Source organism: Gopherus flavomarginatus, chromosome 13 (assembly GCF_025201925.1).
Source record: "Gopherus flavomarginatus isolate rGopFla2 chromosome 13, rGopFla2.mat.asm, whole genome shotgun sequence".
Taxonomy (NCBI): domain Eukaryota; kingdom Metazoa; phylum Chordata; order Testudines; family Testudinidae; genus Gopherus; species Gopherus flavomarginatus.
Window position 1 is genome coordinate 21,678,811 of NC_066629.1, and position 19,648 is coordinate 21,698,458.

Below are 19,648 nucleotides of genomic sequence, written 5' to 3' on the forward strand. Positions count from 1 at the left end.
GAGACCCAGTTTCAAGCCCCTGATTCAGGCACATCCCAGATGACTGCCCCCAACAACTGGGCTACTAGTCTTTCTTTTTCATTACTTTTTCTGAAAAAAATTCTGTTTCATTCCAACGAAATTTTGAACCCTCGAATTTTTTTTCACAAAACATAATTCTTGTCTTCCAGCCAGCCCTAGCTGCTTGTCTCCTTTGCCCTTGCAACTAAGACAGAACCATTCCAGTGGGTCAGACACACCATGCCTGACAACCACAGTGTATTCTGTGACATTGGCAGTACCTATCCCATAGTGTCACCCAACACTGTTGCTGGGGTCATTGTGGGATTGTGTTTGGAGGCCTGGTGGAATTTTGGGAGAAACCAGTGTAGATTGCACCATTTTGGTCGATCCTGATGGACTGTCTGCCAGGCGCTGCAATGAATCAGCACAAGCCAGCATGCAGAACACCTCGTATGGCTGTCAAATATGGACATAGCATGATATTGCACAGATGTTGCAAGCTCTTGCAATACAATAGCTTCCTGCATAGCTGTTTTCTTTTGTGACCAAGCGCATGTTATTTACCTACATGGATAAAAACAGCACTTACACCCAATTGCACCAGTCCCCTAGAAGAAACAATTGTACCAAAACCCCTACATGCAACTGAAGTTATAGAACATAACTCAAATTAAATGCAAGAAGTCTGCAATTGTCAAAGCATCCTGGGGACAGGGGCTATGGTACGATGTGCTTTAAAATGCAGGAGCCAGATGACAAAATAACCTTTCCCTGACTGATTTCATTCGGAGAGGGGATGGCACTGGGCGCGTAAAAGCAGTTTGCATAACAAATCTGTGAGGAGATAACAGAGGTGAGAAGGAGCAGGCCCATGTTGCGATTGTGAAATGAAATTTTTCAGAAACGGCTTTAGTACAGACTGGATGCCAACAGAAGCATGCTGGGGAATGGAATGACTGTAGCACGTGCACCGCCCTGCACCCCCCGCCCCACACCTCTGCAGGTAGCTGCAGGTTATAAAGCACTCTAAGCAACAAGATCAAGGAACAGAAGAATTCCTTCTATTCGGGTCGGCTGATTCAGATCCCAGGGGAGGGCAGGGGAACAGAAATTTGAAATGGAACCTGGAACCCACAAACAAGCTCACATTGCCGGCACTCAGGCTTTGTTACCAAGTGGGCCTAGCAAAATATTAGCAAACCTTGCCAACTCTATTGCGAGGGCACCTTGGGTCAGCGCCTGGGTTCTCATCACAGCCTGCACTTCAACATGGGTCTGATGTGAAACTGGGAGGGAGCTGCCAGGCAGTTCGACGTTCACAGATCACAGCCAACGAGTTCAGCAGAACTCTTCAATAGTGGGCGATTTATGCCTATTCCAGCACAGGCAAACTGAGTGTGTATGGGAGCAGAGAGCCCTTCTCTTCCCGCTCTAATGCAATGCCCTGAGCACAAGGTTGGCAGCCACTAGTGCTTCCAACAGCATCAAATGCTGCCGAGGGTTGCACGCCCCATCTTATCCATGAGTTTGTAACTGGACAAACGACCCCTCTTCTAGAGATACAGCAGGGGCCAATGCTAAGAGCATTGATCTCCTGTGTCCGCAGGCATCACGCTTGCTCCTGGGTCTGTGAAGTAATGACGCCTTCTCAGCCACCAGCATTTGGCCAGACAACTGCAGCCTCTGTCTGGTGCCAGGAACCTCATATGAGCCCCATACATGAGGTGTGCTCCTGCCCCTGGAACACCAATGTACCACTAGACAATCCCTAGGGGAAACTATGTTCAGCACAGATCCTCAAAGGCATGTAGGTCCCGACCTTCCATTGATTCCAATGGGAGTTAGGTGCCTAAATCCCTTCGGGGAGCTGGGCCTTAGCGCCTAATAGACTGCTGGAACTATAGCTAGGCTCTACACACAACTGCACTGGGGCTCTAGAAGGACCATAGCTAAGTCGATCATGCCCACCCACCCCTGCTTTGGACATTCATTTTTGGTCAAACGGTGCCTCTCACACCAAGAATTATTTTTAAATGCTGTTGCTGGGTGGTGGGGGGGATTATTTTATGGGCACATTTGAAAGACAAAGAGAATGATCTCAGTGGAGGAGCTATAGGGTCACCCAGCTAATCAAGAGAAAGGCCTCCGGAAAGACCAAACTGTTTCTTTTTGTTCCTTTATGGTTCTTTTGCCCTAAGAGCAAAGCAGGAGACTGTCTGGATAAGCTGAGAGGTAGCAAATATGGACATTATTACTGTACAGCAGGGGACGGAGGCAAGCAAAAGAGAGACCAGAACATTGCCTGAATAACCCATTCAACAGCTCCTCCACCTCGTGGCAAAACAGAAGTAGCTCAGCAGCGGGGTGCAGGAAGAATACAGGAGAGGGATGTGGGTTAGCAAGGGGCTTGGGCATCAGATGACTAAGGAGGCATGGAGGGATCAGAGAAAGCCCTAACGCCGCACACTCTAGAAGTCCTACGAGGAAAACGTAGGACCCAATCCAAAGCCCACTGATGTGAATGTGGGTCCTTCCATTTGACTTTGAATGGGCCTTAATGAGCTTAAAGCATCAGCAGAGAAGTGGGTTTGGGAAGGCAGATCAGGGGGAATGGTGGGGAGAGGAATGCTGCATAATCTCAGGGTCCAGTATAATGTAGGTCTGGTCTGCTACCTAAGAGACCAGCATCCAAGCAAGAGGCTCGAACCTCTTTCCATTGAGCTGGGCCTCCCATCCGCCTTGACGGGAACAAACGCATCACCACTGACCCCAATCAGTCCAACCCCTCGATGACACAACTCTGCTAACGTCACGCTTGCTGTCTATCCATTTCAAAGGAGTGACATGTAATAAACACCAAGATTACTAGATCAATCTGCTGAAGTATTTACCATTACATATTCTCTTCACCAGCTTCATTCCCACCTTCAATACAGTTTCAGGTGGGTTTAAATCCTCAGCACATATGTGCATGTACACACACACACACAATTCTACCTGGTGCTGTGGAGCCACCAGAAAATGAAGTCACTCTCGTGCTCTGAAACACAAGATAGCCCATTGCTAGGAAATGAATTCCCCTCTGGAGAGAAGCTGGGAAAGCAATTTATTAACCTTCCCCTACCCACCACAATCATCTGATTGTCTGTGCAGCCCACATGCCCCACCGCTCAGGGCTGGCAACCTTGTTTAGATCATCTCCATGTTAGAGGGGGACCCCAACTCACCCCCACTGAGCTAGCTTCCAGGGAAATTGTTGCAAGAGAAGCAATGTGGTCTAGCTGACACTGGATGGAGACTCCAACTAACCAGGTTCTATCCTCAGCTCTGCTCCTGTGCTACTGTGCCATACTGGCGTGTCACTTCATCTCTCTGTGCCTATTTCCCCTCCCACCCTTGGTCCATCTTGTTGATTTGGATTTTAAACTCCTTGGGGCAAGGCCTGTGTGGTCAGAAAGCACTGCGAGGCCCTGGTCTTGGTTGGGACCTCCAGTTGTGGCCACATACAAATCATAATACTGATCTAGGGCCCAATTCTGCAAGGAGAATCTGGGGCACCTGGCCACTCACAGGATTGCGCCCTAACTCTTTAAGAGTCTGCTTGCTGAGTTCCCTCTGCTTCTGGGAGATGAGGGTGTTTAACAGCTCCAAGGATTGGGCTCTGCCTTTAGGGTACGGTTCCCGAAGCATCTGGAGCAGTTATGCTTTTCAAGCCCATCATAAAAACAGACAAGTCAGACTCACCGGCAGAACGACAGGTTACATCTGTGTTTACCCTGATGGCCAGCTAAGTTAGGCAAGAACATCTGCTTTGATTCTTTTGCTGCAATAGATCTGCTCTAATGGAAGAGGATAGTTAGTACTTGTTAATAATTATTAACCACATCTTTATGATAAAATCTCAACCTATTGTTTTTGCCTTCTAATGCATAAGGTTCCATTTCTTTGCATCTCTCCATTCCAATGACCACATGAGACCTTAACTCATTTGGCCATAGGATGGCTTAAATGATGCACAGTCTCTGCATTGGCACTTGGCACCAGGGTGAATTTCCCCCATAACGTGTATTATCTAAGTGGCAGCAACTCTAGAGTGCTTCCATTCTGCCAGCGAAAGAGGAGAGCAAGCTGGGAACAGGGAGTAAGCCACTTTTCAAGCAGCAAACAGGATCTTCAGGGAAATGCGAAACCACCACAGGTAAATAATTACCAACCCATCGGCATGTCCCCCTATTATGGAGAGGCACTGCAAATCCAGTTCTTCCACCAGCACCACACACGTACCCCTAAAAAGATGGACCTTTCCGTCAGGAATCACCGCAGCAGATTAAAACTCAATTTATTAAAATAAAGCAGTGCTCTAACAAGGGTAATCCACTGATAATTTCACTCATTTAAGCCCTATTTCATTTCAACCAAGTAGACTTATTTCCATTTAGCATTCTTAATTCTTTTAGCGCTCTCAGTTTCCCCAATTGGCTTTGACAGCGGCAGTGACATTCAGCCATCATTTTCAGATAATGTTCCATTTAGTCTCTCCAAACCCCTACAGCTTCGGGAAATGCAAGTGGAATTCATTAACAGTGTCCTTGGGAGAATTAACCATTCTGCCCCGCAGCCTTTGCCAGCTGAGAGCCACTGGCTGGCAAGGGCTGAACCAAGACAGGTTACCGCTGGGCTACGTATCACTTCCATGGTGGATTTTCTGTCCCCCCACATCCCGTGCACATGATGTTCAGGTCGATAACAGAGCTCTGTGCCAATATCAGCGCAGCTGCTTTGGTATGATTCAGTGGCAGATTTGGGCACGTTGCTCTGATTTCATTTGAAAGCCACAGGTTAGAAGTCTACCCGTTAGATCTTCACTGCGGGTAAAATTTATGAGCGACAGTCTCGTGCTCCTATTTCATTCCAAAGGAGCAATGTCATGTCAACGCAGACAGCTGGATTCAATGGGTTTGGGGAGGCTCCTTCCCCAGGGATGTTTGCTCACATGCATTTTGGTGAAGCCTCGTGTATCTGGGCTAAGATTTCCGAAGCCATATGAGGGTTTTGGGAACCCAGTTCCCATTAATTGTGAATGCAAATCCCTTAGATGGCTTTGGAAATCCCAGTCTCTGTTACTAACCAAAAACACAAGAGAATTTGCTGTGAACCCCAATGGGCTCTAAATCAGCAAAAATCAAAGCAGTGTAATCCATCAATTGGATAGCTGCTTCCCCTACTCTGCCAGGTCCCCATGAAGAAGGATTGCCAAGCAAACAGACCAGAGCTGCATGAATTCCTCCAGGCAGCCAAGAAAGTGAAAGGAGAGGAGAAATATTCCCTTTTCCCAGTAGCCAAGAGTGAAAGAAAATATATGACGTGGGAATCCCAGGGGAGCCACCAAATAACTATGGCCCGACATCCTGAAACAGCGCTGCACCACCACTGCACCAAGAATGGGGAAAACGATGCAACATCAGGACATCATGCCATAATTAATGAGTCTCTCTCTCTCTCTCTCTCTGTGGCACCATTCAGTGCTATAAGTGGCTTCTCTGTGCCACAAGCCTGCAAGACACTAATCTACATATTCCACCTGGCTTGAAATCCATTAGAGCTGGATGAACAATCATTCAATGACTTTCCCCCTCTTTGCTGGCAAATCCCTCTCTGCAAGTTGCCTTATATTATAATTCTTTATCTGTGGCTAGTTGATGAGAAGTTTGCTGCAAATAATTGCAATCCCTGTGGTTTTGATTGGCCGTGGAGGTCACATGGTATTTTTCAGTTCCTTGACTGGATGGGCAAAACGCTTACCTTCGTGTTGCAAATGTTTCCGATAACCAATTAGAAATTTACTCTCAGTGAATATTCACCTGTTTTCACTTGAATGTCACTGCTCCCCTCTAACGTTCCTGCCAGGGAACTCGGTTGCTAGAATATTCATTGAGAGTGAACACAAACGGAGACGTGAACATTTTAAAATAGGGATCCTTTTAAAATTTAAAAACTGGAAAATATTCTGCAGTATTTGCCCAGCTGTACACACAACCTACTGGCTCCATTGTACAAGCAGATAAACAACATTTAGTACTTCCAGTGCTTTTCTTTGGGAGATGCAAAGCACTTTACAAAGATAGGGGGTGGATAATTGTCTCCATTACGCAGATGGGGAAAATGAGGCACAGAGGGAAAGTAAAGTCTATTTATCTGCATACTTCTATAGTCCTCTCATCTTGGTTCCTGAGCACCTTCCAAGCACTTATGGATTTTATCCTCACACGGCACCTGTGAGAGGGAAATATCATGGATTTTATCCTCACACGGCACCTGTGAGAGGGAAATATCATGAACACCTCATTTTTAAAGAAGGGGAATGGAGGCAGAGAGGGACAAAATGACTTGCCCCATTGAGTCTGTGACAGAACTGGAAACGGAACCCAGATCCAGCCCAGTGCCTTGATTACATGACCATTCCTCCTGCCCCAAAACTTGTCCACACACAGAGCTGGGAATAGTCCCCAAACTCGCAGTCTGGAACCCCATCCGCTGGAACACACTGTCTCCATTAGTGACATTTGGTCCAACTCATTCAAATGCTGGATCTCTTCTCAAGAGCAAATACCACAGGTAAGGTAGGATCCATCCCCCATGCTGCTCTTATCACCTTGAATAGCCTTTCAGAGAGTCTAACAAAGTCCATTCTCAAGATCCATATCCATTCTCCCTGCCCACTGCTACATCTTATATAGATGCTGCCCCATGATCACACACACACATGCTTACTTGTTCTTTGCATTATCTGCAGGCTGCAATTGGCTGGGAAGGATTTGCCAACACTTTGTTCAGAGAGTTTCTACATACAAATAAATTGCATTTGTCTGAGTCATTCCTCCTTTCGCAAGGAAACTTGGCCATTAGTTTTAATCAGATCCTTGAGGCCTTCACACAGGGTGGAGAAACAGAGCACACAGCCAGGAGAAACGTGTTGTAGACAAAAGGATGTGCCCTCCAATGGAAGTAGTAGGGGTGGTGTCTATGTTTTCTGCCACCACCGCTGTCTCAGAGGCGAGAGCAGGACCTGGCTATGCTGACCTCGACAAGAGCAAGACACAGTGTACAGGCTGAAGCAGCTGCCGTGGGGCAGGCAGGACTCCCCCGCCCAGCCCAGTCGAGCCTTCTAGCTGCCATGGGTTCCAGCGGAGACATCCAGCCCCGGGGAGAGGCAGCAGCATATGTGCCAGTTGCCAAGGTGGGATGGGGGAAGGATCAGGGCACTGGCATCTGGGTGGCGGGCATTGGTGCACAGGGCATCAACCATCCGCTGCGGGCTGAGGGGCGGGAACCGTACACCAGCCACCCAGGCACTGCCGGAGGAACTGCTGTAGGAGCTACCAGAATGCCCCTGCCTGAAGCCGGCTGCCCACCGTCCACCCGTCTCACTAGCTCCCCTAACCCCCTCCATTCCCCCCATGCACAGGGAGTTTCTGCCCTAACTAGGTTCTGAGGAGGCAGCTGAGGTCAGAGCAGGTGCACATCATTACTTAGCACGCAGTTCAAAGCAGCTGACCTCTCTGAAGGATGATGCAGGAGCAAGTGCTTGGGATCAGCTGGTTCAGGCAGCCATGTGGGTATAACTTGGGTGTCCCTTTAGTGTGTTATTCTGTTTTGCTTGTCCTGCCATGTAAGGAAGAATTCAGCTTCGGGATTCTGAACACTGATGTTTTTAATTTGAGTCACTAGAAAACCAATAAATACAAGCCCCAGAAAGAGGTGATTTTCCTGCAGCAAAGACCTTTGTGATTCGTGTCTCTTTAACAGCATTGCCCTGGGACTGCCACAGAGACTTATTATGAGTACACTACAGTAAAAACTCGAGACCTTGTGTGGCGGATATGACAATATCCTAGACAAACCTTGTGGAATTAAGTTTAATACTTTGGGGAGCCACTGTATTCAAATTGTGGTTGTGTGTGTGTGTTGTTGTGTGCAATCTCTCTAGCAGACTAACTAATGCAATCTCTGGGAAGGATTAGGAACTTCATTGGACTTCTGGAGACAATACATGTTAAGTATTTCCTAGGAGGGGTGAGGGGAATTCAAATGACCCACCTCAGTCAGAGTCCATCCTTTTGAAGCTGCACCTGGAGAAAAATCCATTGCCTACTACGTATCTGCTCCTGGAAACTCCAGATCAAAGACCATCTAACTGGGTGAAGGATTGACTAAACTTGTCACAAGCGCTCAGAAACGTCCAACAAACTTAAGCCAGAGAGATTGACAAGGTCACACAGGGAGTTTGTGGCCAAGACAAGAACAGAAACTCCTCTTTTCTGAGTCCCACTAGTGCATCCGTCCTCTCATCTTTTGGACGCAGCCTTAAAATCTCAGGTTCTGTTCACATTCTGTGGACATTAAAGATCCCTCGGCAGTTTCAATAACAGAAAGCGATTGACCAAACTTTGCACACCCTCCTCATCCCCAGTGTTGTGCAGGGTGCTGCCTGGTTGCCATCTTCCCACTTCAGAAGTGGCTAGCATATCAATAAAGCTGTTTATGCTACGGGCAGCTTTTCACTGCAGTGTTAGGTTGAGGGGGGCCCCTTACCAGACTCCCATCCACACACCAGAAACCCTAGCTCCAGTGGTGCTTTAAACTCAGGCTAGTTGGCCTGTTGGGGAGCGGGTGGGTTAAAGCTTAAGGCTTGAGCTAGTAACGGCATTGGGATTGTAGCTTGAGTATTGCAATGTGATGGCTCTCACTCGAGCCAGGCTAACTCTGGAGATGTTAACTTGAGTGTAGATAACCCCAGCTACCTGTGCAGCCAAGACGAGCCCTATAGAGTCTGTGTGAAATTCACAATACGTAGCTAGCTCCTGGCAGAGGTGAGGGAAAGGACTGGACAGTAGCTATTTATAACACAGACTAGTGCAGAAGCCCATCTCAGGCTGCATGGGAGCTTTCCATGTATGTTCTAGCTTCAATGATGGCTGGGATCTGGAACTAATTTTGGCAGCTGTTTGAGTATCCAGGGAGGCAGACATCTTTTGCTTTCATTCACATAAAGGATGTTTTTTTTAACTAATGAAAGAAATGACAAAAATAGCTTTTACTAGGACTGGTTTTCAGGCTATTAAGGAAAAAAGATGTGTTCAAAAATGGCTGAACCCTAGACACACTGAAAACCCTGCTCAGCGGCAGTCACCAGCAGTTTATCAGTGTTGCATTGCTCTCATTTCCTGACCTCTGGCTCAGACACAGGCCTGCAGCACATCCAGGAGAAGACAATAAATCAGGGCCAGAAAGCGTGTGTGTGGGGGGGTGTCTACAGAGGTTGTACATCTCTCTCTCATCATTCCTACAGTGGCTGTAGCGGACTTGTACATTTAAGAGATCTGACATTTAAGTGATCGGCCTCGTTCTCTGGCTCCTGTCCTTAATGTAAAAAACTTCCCACTTCCGCCTGCTGCTTTAGCACCTACACTGCGATTATGCAAATTTCAAACCTGGCACAATATAGTGCAGCACACGGTAGCATTCTGCTGCAGCATCCAGTCATTCCACAGTTTTACTAGGCTCAGCGGAAGCATAAACCTTGCACTACAAATAACGGTTAGTGCTAACTTGCTAACCGTGTGGCTTGATCAGCACCCACAGCCAGGCAGTGATTTCACAGTCAAGACAGTTTATGTACACATATGAATCAGAACAAAGCTTGGGGCCTTTCTGGGCAAAAGTCACCAATCTCCATACAACATTGATCCATCAGTGCCAGTTTAACATGCCTCTCGGATATTACCAGACACTAAGAGATCAGTAAAGATAATTCAGTCCAGTGGAAGCAGGAGAGGGAACAAACCCAGCACAGATGCACAAACAAGGCTCAATGGGGTCATTTGTCTCACCGAATCCAACTCTTTTCTTCCTGCTTTCCAGGTGCTCAGCCCTAGCCAGCCTCCATCGCCTGCAAAGCAGATACGGTAGGTCTGCTTATCAAGAGTAACAAGCGTTGACAACAACTGTAGCAGCAGTAAAACTAGCAAGCACCGAGGAAGGGACCAGACTAGATGACTAGGCTCTGCCAGCACAAGCATTAGACATACCGCTCTGGGACAGATCCATATACACAATAAGACAGCATCTCCTCGCTCATTTTGGGCCAGATGCTGCCGCCAGTGTTCACACCAAATATTCCTGTATTCTGCAAGTAGTCTCAACGGTGAGTAAGGGTGTCAAAGGCCAGCCCATTATTGTTTTAAATCTGAGAAGATTCACCGGGCTTGCCAGCCATGGCTGAGTGTATTTAACATGGGAACCGCCATATGTCCATCACATTTAGTGTCCTGTGTCTGGAAGATGATGGCTCAGCCTGATCAATCAGAGGAAGGTGAAGCCTTGACCCATTTGTGCAGCGCTATATAATCCTCTTGCAACACACAACTGACAATCTAAAGCACAAAATGTGATTACCCTTCTCTTAGCCTGCATGACTACAGTGGTTATGAGGGGTCATATCATTATCCCAGAGCCTTTTAGAAAATCCAGCCACAGCATCTGGATCTGTGACCCTTCAGGGCAATGAATTTCATAGGCTGTTTGGCGTACTGAAGTTAAGGAAACCAAGAACGGAGGCTTGGGGTGGAGAGGGGAAGTCATGCAAAGAAATCTGCCTTATGCAATTACTCAAGTGACTGACAAATATCCGTTGCATAATAGAAAGGTCTTCCAAGGAACCTGGAGCAGAGTTGTACTGGGCGAATTTGGGGTTCCTTTGAAATGGGCTCTTAATACGGCAGGTTGTGTATGCAAGGTGAATGGATGGTCTCTTCCATTGATTTCACTTGAATGACTAAGATTAAAATAAAATGACAAGACCAATGTAGAGTAAGCAAAGAGGAGTCAGAAGAGACAATCCAAGATTGGTTTGGGATCCCTAGATCCCAGAGACCACTGGTTCAAATGCTGTCAGAGCTGAGTTAGGCAGATTAATTAAGAACCATACAGGTTACCATCTGGAGATCTTTCTGATGGGACCTTAAAAACCTGACATCCTAACTGCTCTGTCTGGATGTTTTCAGAAAAGCAGGGATTTGGCCAAAATCTGCCCTCCTGCTGTAGGTCAGTTGGTTCCTGCCCTTCACTCCAGAGAAGAATGTCAAGTGAGAATATGCTTAGAAGTTACTTAGGTTCAGCTCCTCTCTTGGTGGGCCATATCCAGAGATCCCTACTCTGGCAACATACCTGTTAGCTTTCAATGGGAGTGAGAGTGGGCACTTTTCTCAGCCTGCTCTATAAACGAAGTCCACGTGCTGTCCGGACTCAAAAAATTTACCCCTGCGGTTTGATTTTATTAACAAGGAAAACAAAGCAATGAAGTTCAGCTCAAACCTTCTCCTCGCGCTTGACTGCTCCCAGGGTTCCTCCCTCAGAGCTGCTCAGCCCACATTCTAGACCCTCTCCCCTCAGAAAGCCACTCCCATTTCCCTGCATTCAGGTGGCGTTAATGAGCCCCCTGACTCAGTGAGTTAGCAGAACCCACCTAATCTTTTCCCAGAAGGATCATCAGCTGCTAACAAGGTGGGGTGTTTCAGGCAAACATTGCAGCTACAGGGAGTTTTGCCTGGTTATCACTTCAGGATTTAGTGCAAGGAAAGAAAACTGACCCCCTGCCTCAAACAATGAGACTAGTTCTGAAACCGCATAAGGCAAAACATTCTGCCTGCTCGTTCAGACAAGAATAGGTCAGATGACAGACCTAAATTGACATGGGCACTGCAGGCCCTCTCTCAGCATGCAGATGTTATGGACAGAACAGCATCAGTAGGCTTTTCCCCATGGGGCTTGGACTCCTTTTTAACTTGGAAGCGTCCACTGTGTCCTGGTTGTCTGGAGAGACGGGCTTCTTTGAAAGTCCCATCAAGAACCTGAAGGCTAGGGCTAAGAGAAGTGGCATTTTTATCAGCTGCTCTCTTCCCAGGCAGACAACGTGGGTGAAGTAATATCTGCCACTGAGCCAACTTCTGTTGGTGAGAGAGACAAGTTCTAGAGCTTATACTAAGCTCTTCTTCAGGTCAAAGACAAGCTCGAAAGCTTGTCTCTTTCACCAACAGAAGTTGGTCCAGTGAAAGATGCTACCTAGCCCACCTTGTCTATCTAATATTCTGGGACCAACACAGCTACAACAACTCTCCCTAGGCAGTCAGTCTCTGAGATGGGGATTTGTGGGGGAAAGTCAAAAGAAATCAAAGGTCATTTCCAGAAGATGAATTATTGACAGGGCTGATATATTTGTGGTTGGTTTAGGGATTTATACGCGTATCTCAGGGAGCATAAATAAAATATCACTCTACTAGAAGAACTGTAAAAACAAAATTAAGAGACTGAATAGCTAACAAATGAATATTGTACTTTGCTGCACCTTCCTCCACACTCCAGTAACAAACAAAGAATAACAATGAATCTATTTCACCTTAATGGACTTGACTGGGGTTTCTTTACAGGGAAAAACAATGAAACATTTACAATGTCACTGCCACGCTAATGTAGTAGAACATGCATCAGCAAGGATTTTATTTATGTTATGTTAGGTCCCGCCCCCTTTTCCTCTCCCCCAATCTAAAGATTTCTTTAAGAATGTGATCTGACAACCCTGAATGAAATATAAGAACAATGACGACTAAAGAATTCTTCTGTTGACTAGCAACCGCCTGGCGGAGAGGTGGATTACCCACACTGACACAAAAAACCCCTTCTGACGATGCAGGATGCATCTACGCCATGGTGCTATACTGGCACGGCTGCAGCGCCAGAGTTTGCTTCCGTAGCATAGACATACCCTGAGAGTCATGAGTTCCAATCTTAACCCTGCCTCTGATCTGCAGTTTGATGTCAATCAAATTACCTTCCACCTCACCCCTGTGCCTCACTTCTGCCTGTAAAAAATAGAGATAAAAGGTACATCCCATGCTGTCTCTTATGTGCTGGAGGAGCTCCTGTAAAACAGAACATCCTCCTCCAGGCCTTTCTTGAAGCTTCACCTCTGCTGTGATGCCTACAAGATGCTAGGCAGGGGGCATGCTATAGCTACTCGTCATTACACCAAACGCTGTTTCCATCTGTCACCTCATTGTCGGCAAGTTCCTTAGGGCAGGGACGGCCCTTTTGATGATGTCTGTGTACAGGGCCTATAGCACAGTGAGGTCTGACCCCTAATTGGGGCCTTGAGGCACTACTGCAATCCAAACGTAAGGCACTTGGAGATATCTGGATGTAAAGTGATGCGTTATTTATAATAATGGCTTTGCTCACACATGTCCACTTGGGCATGAAGTTATGCGGTGCAGGGGTGTCCACAGCTTTCTAAGTATTGCTCTACTTGAGGTTGATATTAAAAAAGGGTTATTTTTAATCCTTTATCAAGTCCCGCATACAGGAGTCAGCTAATCACATATGTGTTTTATTGACCTACTTTTTTTTCCAGTTCAGCTGTTCTCCTCTCCGCTCTGCTCCCCTCTGGCTAGGTGTAATTAGTTCCTCTCCCTTCTGAATAGGTGGCACTTAAATCTGTTGCTCCCAGAATAGGTATGATAAGTGGGCAAGCAGTGCGATAATTACAACTAGCCAGAGGAGCTCAGTAGAATTAATGCCCCACTGGGAGCTATGTTTTCTTAAATGTAATTCATATTTATAAGTGGAAAGGTTTTCCAGCAACCACTCCTCCTCTTGGTGCATACATTTGCTCCTTGCCTGGAGTGTTAACCCAGCTTCACTTGCCTCCTTTGTGGCTAGTTAGTGGATGGGCCATTAGAGAGAACAATAGGACTTTGACGATGCTAATCTCCCACCTTCCTGAGGATTTATGGCTGCTTTGACACTGCAGGGTCATGTCACCTGGTATTAGACTCCATCTTGGACTGCTCGCATTTTTCCACAAATGGGGTGGGGATTAAACTGGGAAATAAGGGATTCCCGCCATAGGTAAATCCTGTTTAAGGCAGGGAAGTGAGTTAATCAGGGTCGGTTCTTCACTGAATCCCCACCCAAGATGACTGCTGAAAACAGTGATCTGGGGAAGAAAGGACCGGATCCAGACTAGAAGGTGTCCGGCCTGTGAAAGGAATACCTGGTGTTCTAAACTGCAAGCAAGAGCAGTTTGTCTTCAAGAAACTCTGCAACCTGCTTAAAACAACATTTAGGGTGAGAAATTACTACTCATAGCCTGTTTTTTTAGTGTATTAATCTTAGTTTTCGTGTTTGCTTCATTTGCTCAGTAATCTACTTAGATCTGTTTGCTATCCCTTATAAGCACTTAAAATCTACCCTTTCTAGTTAATAAATTTGGCTTTTCCCCCTCTAAACCAGTTTGTGCAATTCATAACTGGGAGGCAAAAATCTGTGCATACCTCTCTCTGCATTGAGGGAGGGAGTGCATGTCATGAGCTTACACTGGACTGTTTTCTGTGCAGTGCAAGACAAGTGCTGGGCAATCCCCGAGCCGAGTCTTCCCACTCTGAGCAGATCTCAGGGCCTGTGTCTTTCTGCAGTTGGGTGTCTGCTGGAGGAGGCTTGAGGGCCTGGCTCAGTAGGACAACGTGAGGGAACCCAGACTGGTGGAACTTGCAAGTTCTGTGGTGCCCCGATACATCAGGTGATACCCCGGGGTGGGGGAGGGGGCAACCCGTCACATTCCCAACTTAGCAGGACATGGCTATCGACTTTTCACTAATGTACTCGTACTAGAAAAGGCAGCAGTACAACAAAGAGAAGTAGGGTTGTTATCTCCTTTTCTTTCCTCTGCAGAGTTAGGCAGGGGAAGGAGGACCTGATGAGCAGTTTGCTGAGGGGCACAGGGATGTCCCTTGAATCTTCCTGAGAGATCTCAATGACACTTTCCTGGAGGTACTCTGCAATCCTCTCCCAAAGATCTCTAGGGATGGCTGCCTTATTTCTTCCTCCATAGTCAGACACTTTCCCACGCCAGTCAGCGATAACTTCAGCTGGCATCATTGCAGAACACACACTAGCAGCACGCGAGCCCAGGCAGATTTGGGACACCAGCAGCAGCTGTGCTCTCTCTGCCTTTGTCACCCTCAAGAGTGAGATATCAGCTGAAATCACCACAACTGGTGGAAAAGGGTGCCAGTACTCAGTGCCATTGCCCTATTCTCATAGTTTCACACCGCTGAGCAATTTTCCTCCTCATTTCCCTCGCCCCTGGTGGGCTGTACGCCCCGAGGTCAGTGCCGTGCACGGCACCGTGCAGTAACACCCCAAAGCAGAAGTGAGAAGAAGCAGGTCTTGTGTAAAACCTTAGGGGAGCAAGGGAAGAAAGAGTTCTGAACCTTAACTTTCGCTTTCCGTTGTGACTATACTGACAATGGAATCTTGTGGTGTTTTATACGCAGTGGCTGCTGTTCGGGCCTTGCAAGGTTCCCCCTACGCACCTGCAAAATGCCTGAGCCAGAGGAGGAAGAGAAAGAAGAGGACTCGGGATGACACGTTCAGCAGGATCCCACAAGCCAGGGCCACATTCGGACCATGAGCAAAGGCCTGGAGGATGACTATTTCAGATAATGTGGAGAAGGAATGAGTGGACAGGAGAAAGGTGCAGGAAAAGAAGAGGGAGGTGCAGCAAACACAGATGCTGCAGACTCTTGTGGATCTACAGGTTCAACAACCTTCCTTTGCAGTCCATAGAGAACATTTTACACCTACTGCCAACACAAAATATCCCCCGTGTCCTCCTCAGTTACTTGGACCAGGCAGAGGATTTGCCAATAGCCAAGAAATGAGGTCCAATCAGCAGAGATGATGCAGTGTGGTTATCACATGTGAACCACAAATGCTGGAGACATAAAATACCCAGCACCCAGAACCTTTTGATTTTTTTTTTAAATAAAAGAATATATGTGATTCAGTTTCCCCTTCTCCCCCGTATTGTTATCTACTGGGTATGAAGGGGTTCATTTCTTTCTTGAAAGAAGACAAGCAATGGAGTGGGTGGAAGTCACCTAAAGCATGAATGAATTGCAAGGAACTAAATTCACAGGGGAGTAATTAATGTAAATCCCTACAAGGTAAACAAGTCAGCAGAAGTACCGACCTCTGGGGGAAACTTCATGGCATGGTTATGAGCATGTTCAAGAGGCCTAGCAAACAAAGAAATGAAATGATCCAAGAACCCATGAGACTGCTGTGACCACGAGGGACTGACCCTGCAGGAAGGCTCTGAAGTAGAGCTGGTTGAAAAATATTCATCAGAATACCAGGTGAAAAATGTCCTTTTTGCAAACTGAAATTTTCCACGGGCAAAAAGTGAAAATGACAAAAGCTTCCCAGGAGGGCTGCCGGGCTGAGAACTCTTTGCCTCTCCCATAGCTCTTGTTGATTTTATTTCCAAGGTCCAAGTCCTTGTGGGCAAGCGGGAAGCTGAAAAATGCCTTTCAGGTCTCCCAAAAAAGGTTTTTTTTCTTGAAAGTCCTTCTTGCAAAAAGCTTCTGTTTTGACTTTTTGTCCATGTTTGGGACACATTTTTTTAAAATGTCGTACATTTCACAGGAAGGGATTTCCACTTTCCAGCCAGCTCTAGTTGGAAGGATTTTGAAACATGAAGAAGATGAGTGACACCTAGTATGGCAGATGACAGGTCTGACTATGAGCTAGGTTTTTGTTTTTAAGATCTGTTTTTTTCTGTAATGCTTTTATTCTAAGTCCGTCTCTTGCTTTCTCAAGGCTGGATGGTCACTGGTTATCTCTGTTGTAGCCCCTGGAAGAGGACAACAGGGCAAGTACTGAACTAAACTCAGACTTGCTGAAGTGGTCAGAAGCACAGGAGGAATTGCAGCCTAAATCCTCCCCAGTCTGGGGAGAGAGGAACACAATTTCTACCCTCATAAAGGTAATAGCTTAAGGTCTGGCATGCCCACAAGGAGGCCACGAAGGGATCAGAGGTACAGTTACCTCAGGAATGGAGATATCCCTCACCCCAATCCCAGCCGGCGCACGATCAGCCCGTGCGGTATTTCTCAGCTGTGCCATGCTCAACTAGCAAAGGGGAGAAATGGGTTTATTCCAGCTGTCACCTGCGCATGTGAAGGAAATAGATTAGCCTCTTATCTGCTACAAAGAGTTAATAAAAGCAGCTCACAGCTCCAGAGACAGCAGGCGGGGAAAGCTGTTTCTTTTCTTAACAGCAGAGCGAAGTGTCAATACAAGGCGAGTTTCATTACCGGAGTTTCTGGCTTCATTTCTTTCCTCTAACCCACACGGGCAGCGAATAAATGCCGATGGTCCCTGCTTCCCAAATGCCTTTTAATACACACGGGGAGGGCTGAATAAACGTGGGTCTCTTGGGAATGACGCGTCTTGGTGATATTAACGGCTCTATAATGCTGCTAAACTGTATTCAACTTGAATTCAACATTTCTCACTCTCCCCAATGCGAGGACAAAACAAATATTGCTGTGGCAAGACTTTTTGTTGTTTGGACAGTGCTTACAGGAGCATTCAGCAAGAAAGCCAAGGAAAAATCAAGTTATATTCCATAGCTCCTCTTTCCCAGGTGGCTTTTACCACAAATTTATATATAAAAGATTCCCATAGGGTGGCATTAACTTGATGAAAACAATGCAAACATGAATACTCACCACAAGCTGCATTTGATTTACGCTCATGTAGTGACAGCACCATCCCTAGCAGAGAGCTAAATCTAGCCAGCTAGAGAGGCCTGGCTTACTAGACTGCTGGCTTGATACGGAGAGTTTATGTGACTAAATCGCAGGTTTAAACATCAGCCTCACTTTACTTCCCCAAGCGCCCATGAGCAGGGTAAGACAAGGGCGAGCAACAGCAGACTCAGGCTTTGTATTTGCACTGGCAGCAGTAAGTGCCTTGGAAGGGTGATTAAACTCAGCGTGTGCAGGAAGTTTCTTACTCACCGATCCTCAGGGAGTGGGGGCTGGCAGCAATCTTCATTAGCCACACCAGAAGGAGCACCAGAGGCGCCAAGACCCGGGGCATCTTCTATAAATCCTCATGGAGCCCTGTGGTGGTCTGGGCATGACATAACTCTGCAAAGAGGGAACGTTGCACGGTTAACGACACCAGCCGTGGTACCAACACTGCTTGCAGAAGCATCCCAATTGAAGAGGACATCTCCTCTTTCCTCCCCCAACCAGAATGACAGTGAGCCAGATCCACTAACGACACATCCCCAACCCACCAGCCATACCCCTGATTGCTACTCCCTGACCCAGGTTCAAGGACCAGGTTCCCATCTCCAAAATCCAACCCAGTATCTCCATTAAAAGATGAGTGGTGGAGGGAACCACTTGGAAACATAGAGCAAAACATTATTCTATAAACTGGCACTTTGGCCCCTAAATATCCATATTGGTACCTATGGAGCATCCAGCTACAGGGCATCTTAGTTTATGTGCCAGTGTTTGAAAACAAGAACAAAGAGATAGAAATTGGCCAGCAATAAATCAGAAGGTTTCTAGCCATCAGAGGAGTAAGTTTCTGGAGGAGTAGTGGGGGCAAACAACCTAAGTAGTTTGAAGATGGAGCTTGACACATTTGTGAATGGGATTATATGATGGGGTTGCCTGTGATAGTAGGGGAGCGGACTTGATGATCCAGAAGGTCCCTTCCAGTCTTATGAAAATTGCATATTATACCAAAATCAAGAGAAAGCACTTATGCCTTAGGGCGTCTCCTTGCTTCCAGGATTGTGAGATTTTTTTAGCCCCCTATTTTAATCATGCCTTGAAGAGATCTGAAGATATAGATCTCTCTGAGGGTCATTGAAATATGGAGCAAAATCTCACAATCATGGAAGCAAGGAGAGATGGCCTAAGGCTCTCGTTGATCATCACAGTAAGAGGACAAGTTTTTAAAAGCTGTTATCTAGAAAACAGACATAGCCAAGCAATGACCACTCCACCGCTCCAAGCCCTAGTTTGGGAGCAAAGCTCTGGTGACTCCATTGCCCTCTGCTTGAACTGGTGGTGGGCAGTGTGCTTCCATCATTAAGCCTGATGTGCTAGTTATCTGTCATAATCTGTCACGACCATTTTGCTGATCTATAGCATGTGGCTGTTGCACAATTGATAGTGGTTTTCCTTCCATCCCGGGAGGCCGCTGCAGACCTGCATAAAGCTCACAGTGACCAGAGGGGAGAGGAAAGGGGAGATTTGCAGAGGGGAAAGGTAATAACAAGTTGTTAATATAGCAAGAGTCACTTATTTCCATACGACCTGTGGCCACAGGATTTACATTTTCCTTTGGCATCTTGTTACCATTAAAAACAGATTCATGCAGAATCAAAAACATACACGGTGCCGTTGCACTTGTGGAGTCAGACATGGCCCCAGCCCTGAAGAGGCTGGACAAGATACTGGATGGCAAGACTGGAGCAGCGATGGGGAAGAGACCGTTAATGACGGGAAGGGCAGGAAGGACTGCTTGGAGGAGGAGAGGGGAAACACTGCATAGGTGAGACCAAGGACAGAAGCAGCATGACAGAAGAGGAAACAGAACCCTTTGCTGCTACATAGCTCTGGGATCCAGGGAGCTGCCAGACAGCTAGAGGGCTGGAGTGGTGTGAAATGACAAATGACGGACAAGGAAGGGAAATAGGACCAAGGTGGCAGTGATCTTC

At 46.8% G+C, this 19,648-nt stretch overlaps 1 protein-coding gene across 4 annotated transcripts in view; it reads right to left on the reverse strand.

Moving 5' to 3' along the window:
• GRIK4 (glutamate ionotropic receptor kainate type subunit 4) overlaps nt 1–19,648 on the reverse strand; it is a 318,605-nt gene that overhangs the window by 193,516 nt on the left and 105,441 nt on the right. For all 4 annotated transcript variants that reach the window (XM_050921936.1, XM_050921937.1, XM_050921938.1 and 1 more), the window contains one exon: nt 17,925–18,056. In XM_050921936.1, the coding sequence (XP_050777893.1) occupies nt 17,925–18,006 (82 nt within the window). In that variant the 5' untranslated portion in view covers nt 18,007–18,056. The remainder of the gene's footprint in view (nt 1–17,924; nt 18,057–19,648) is intronic.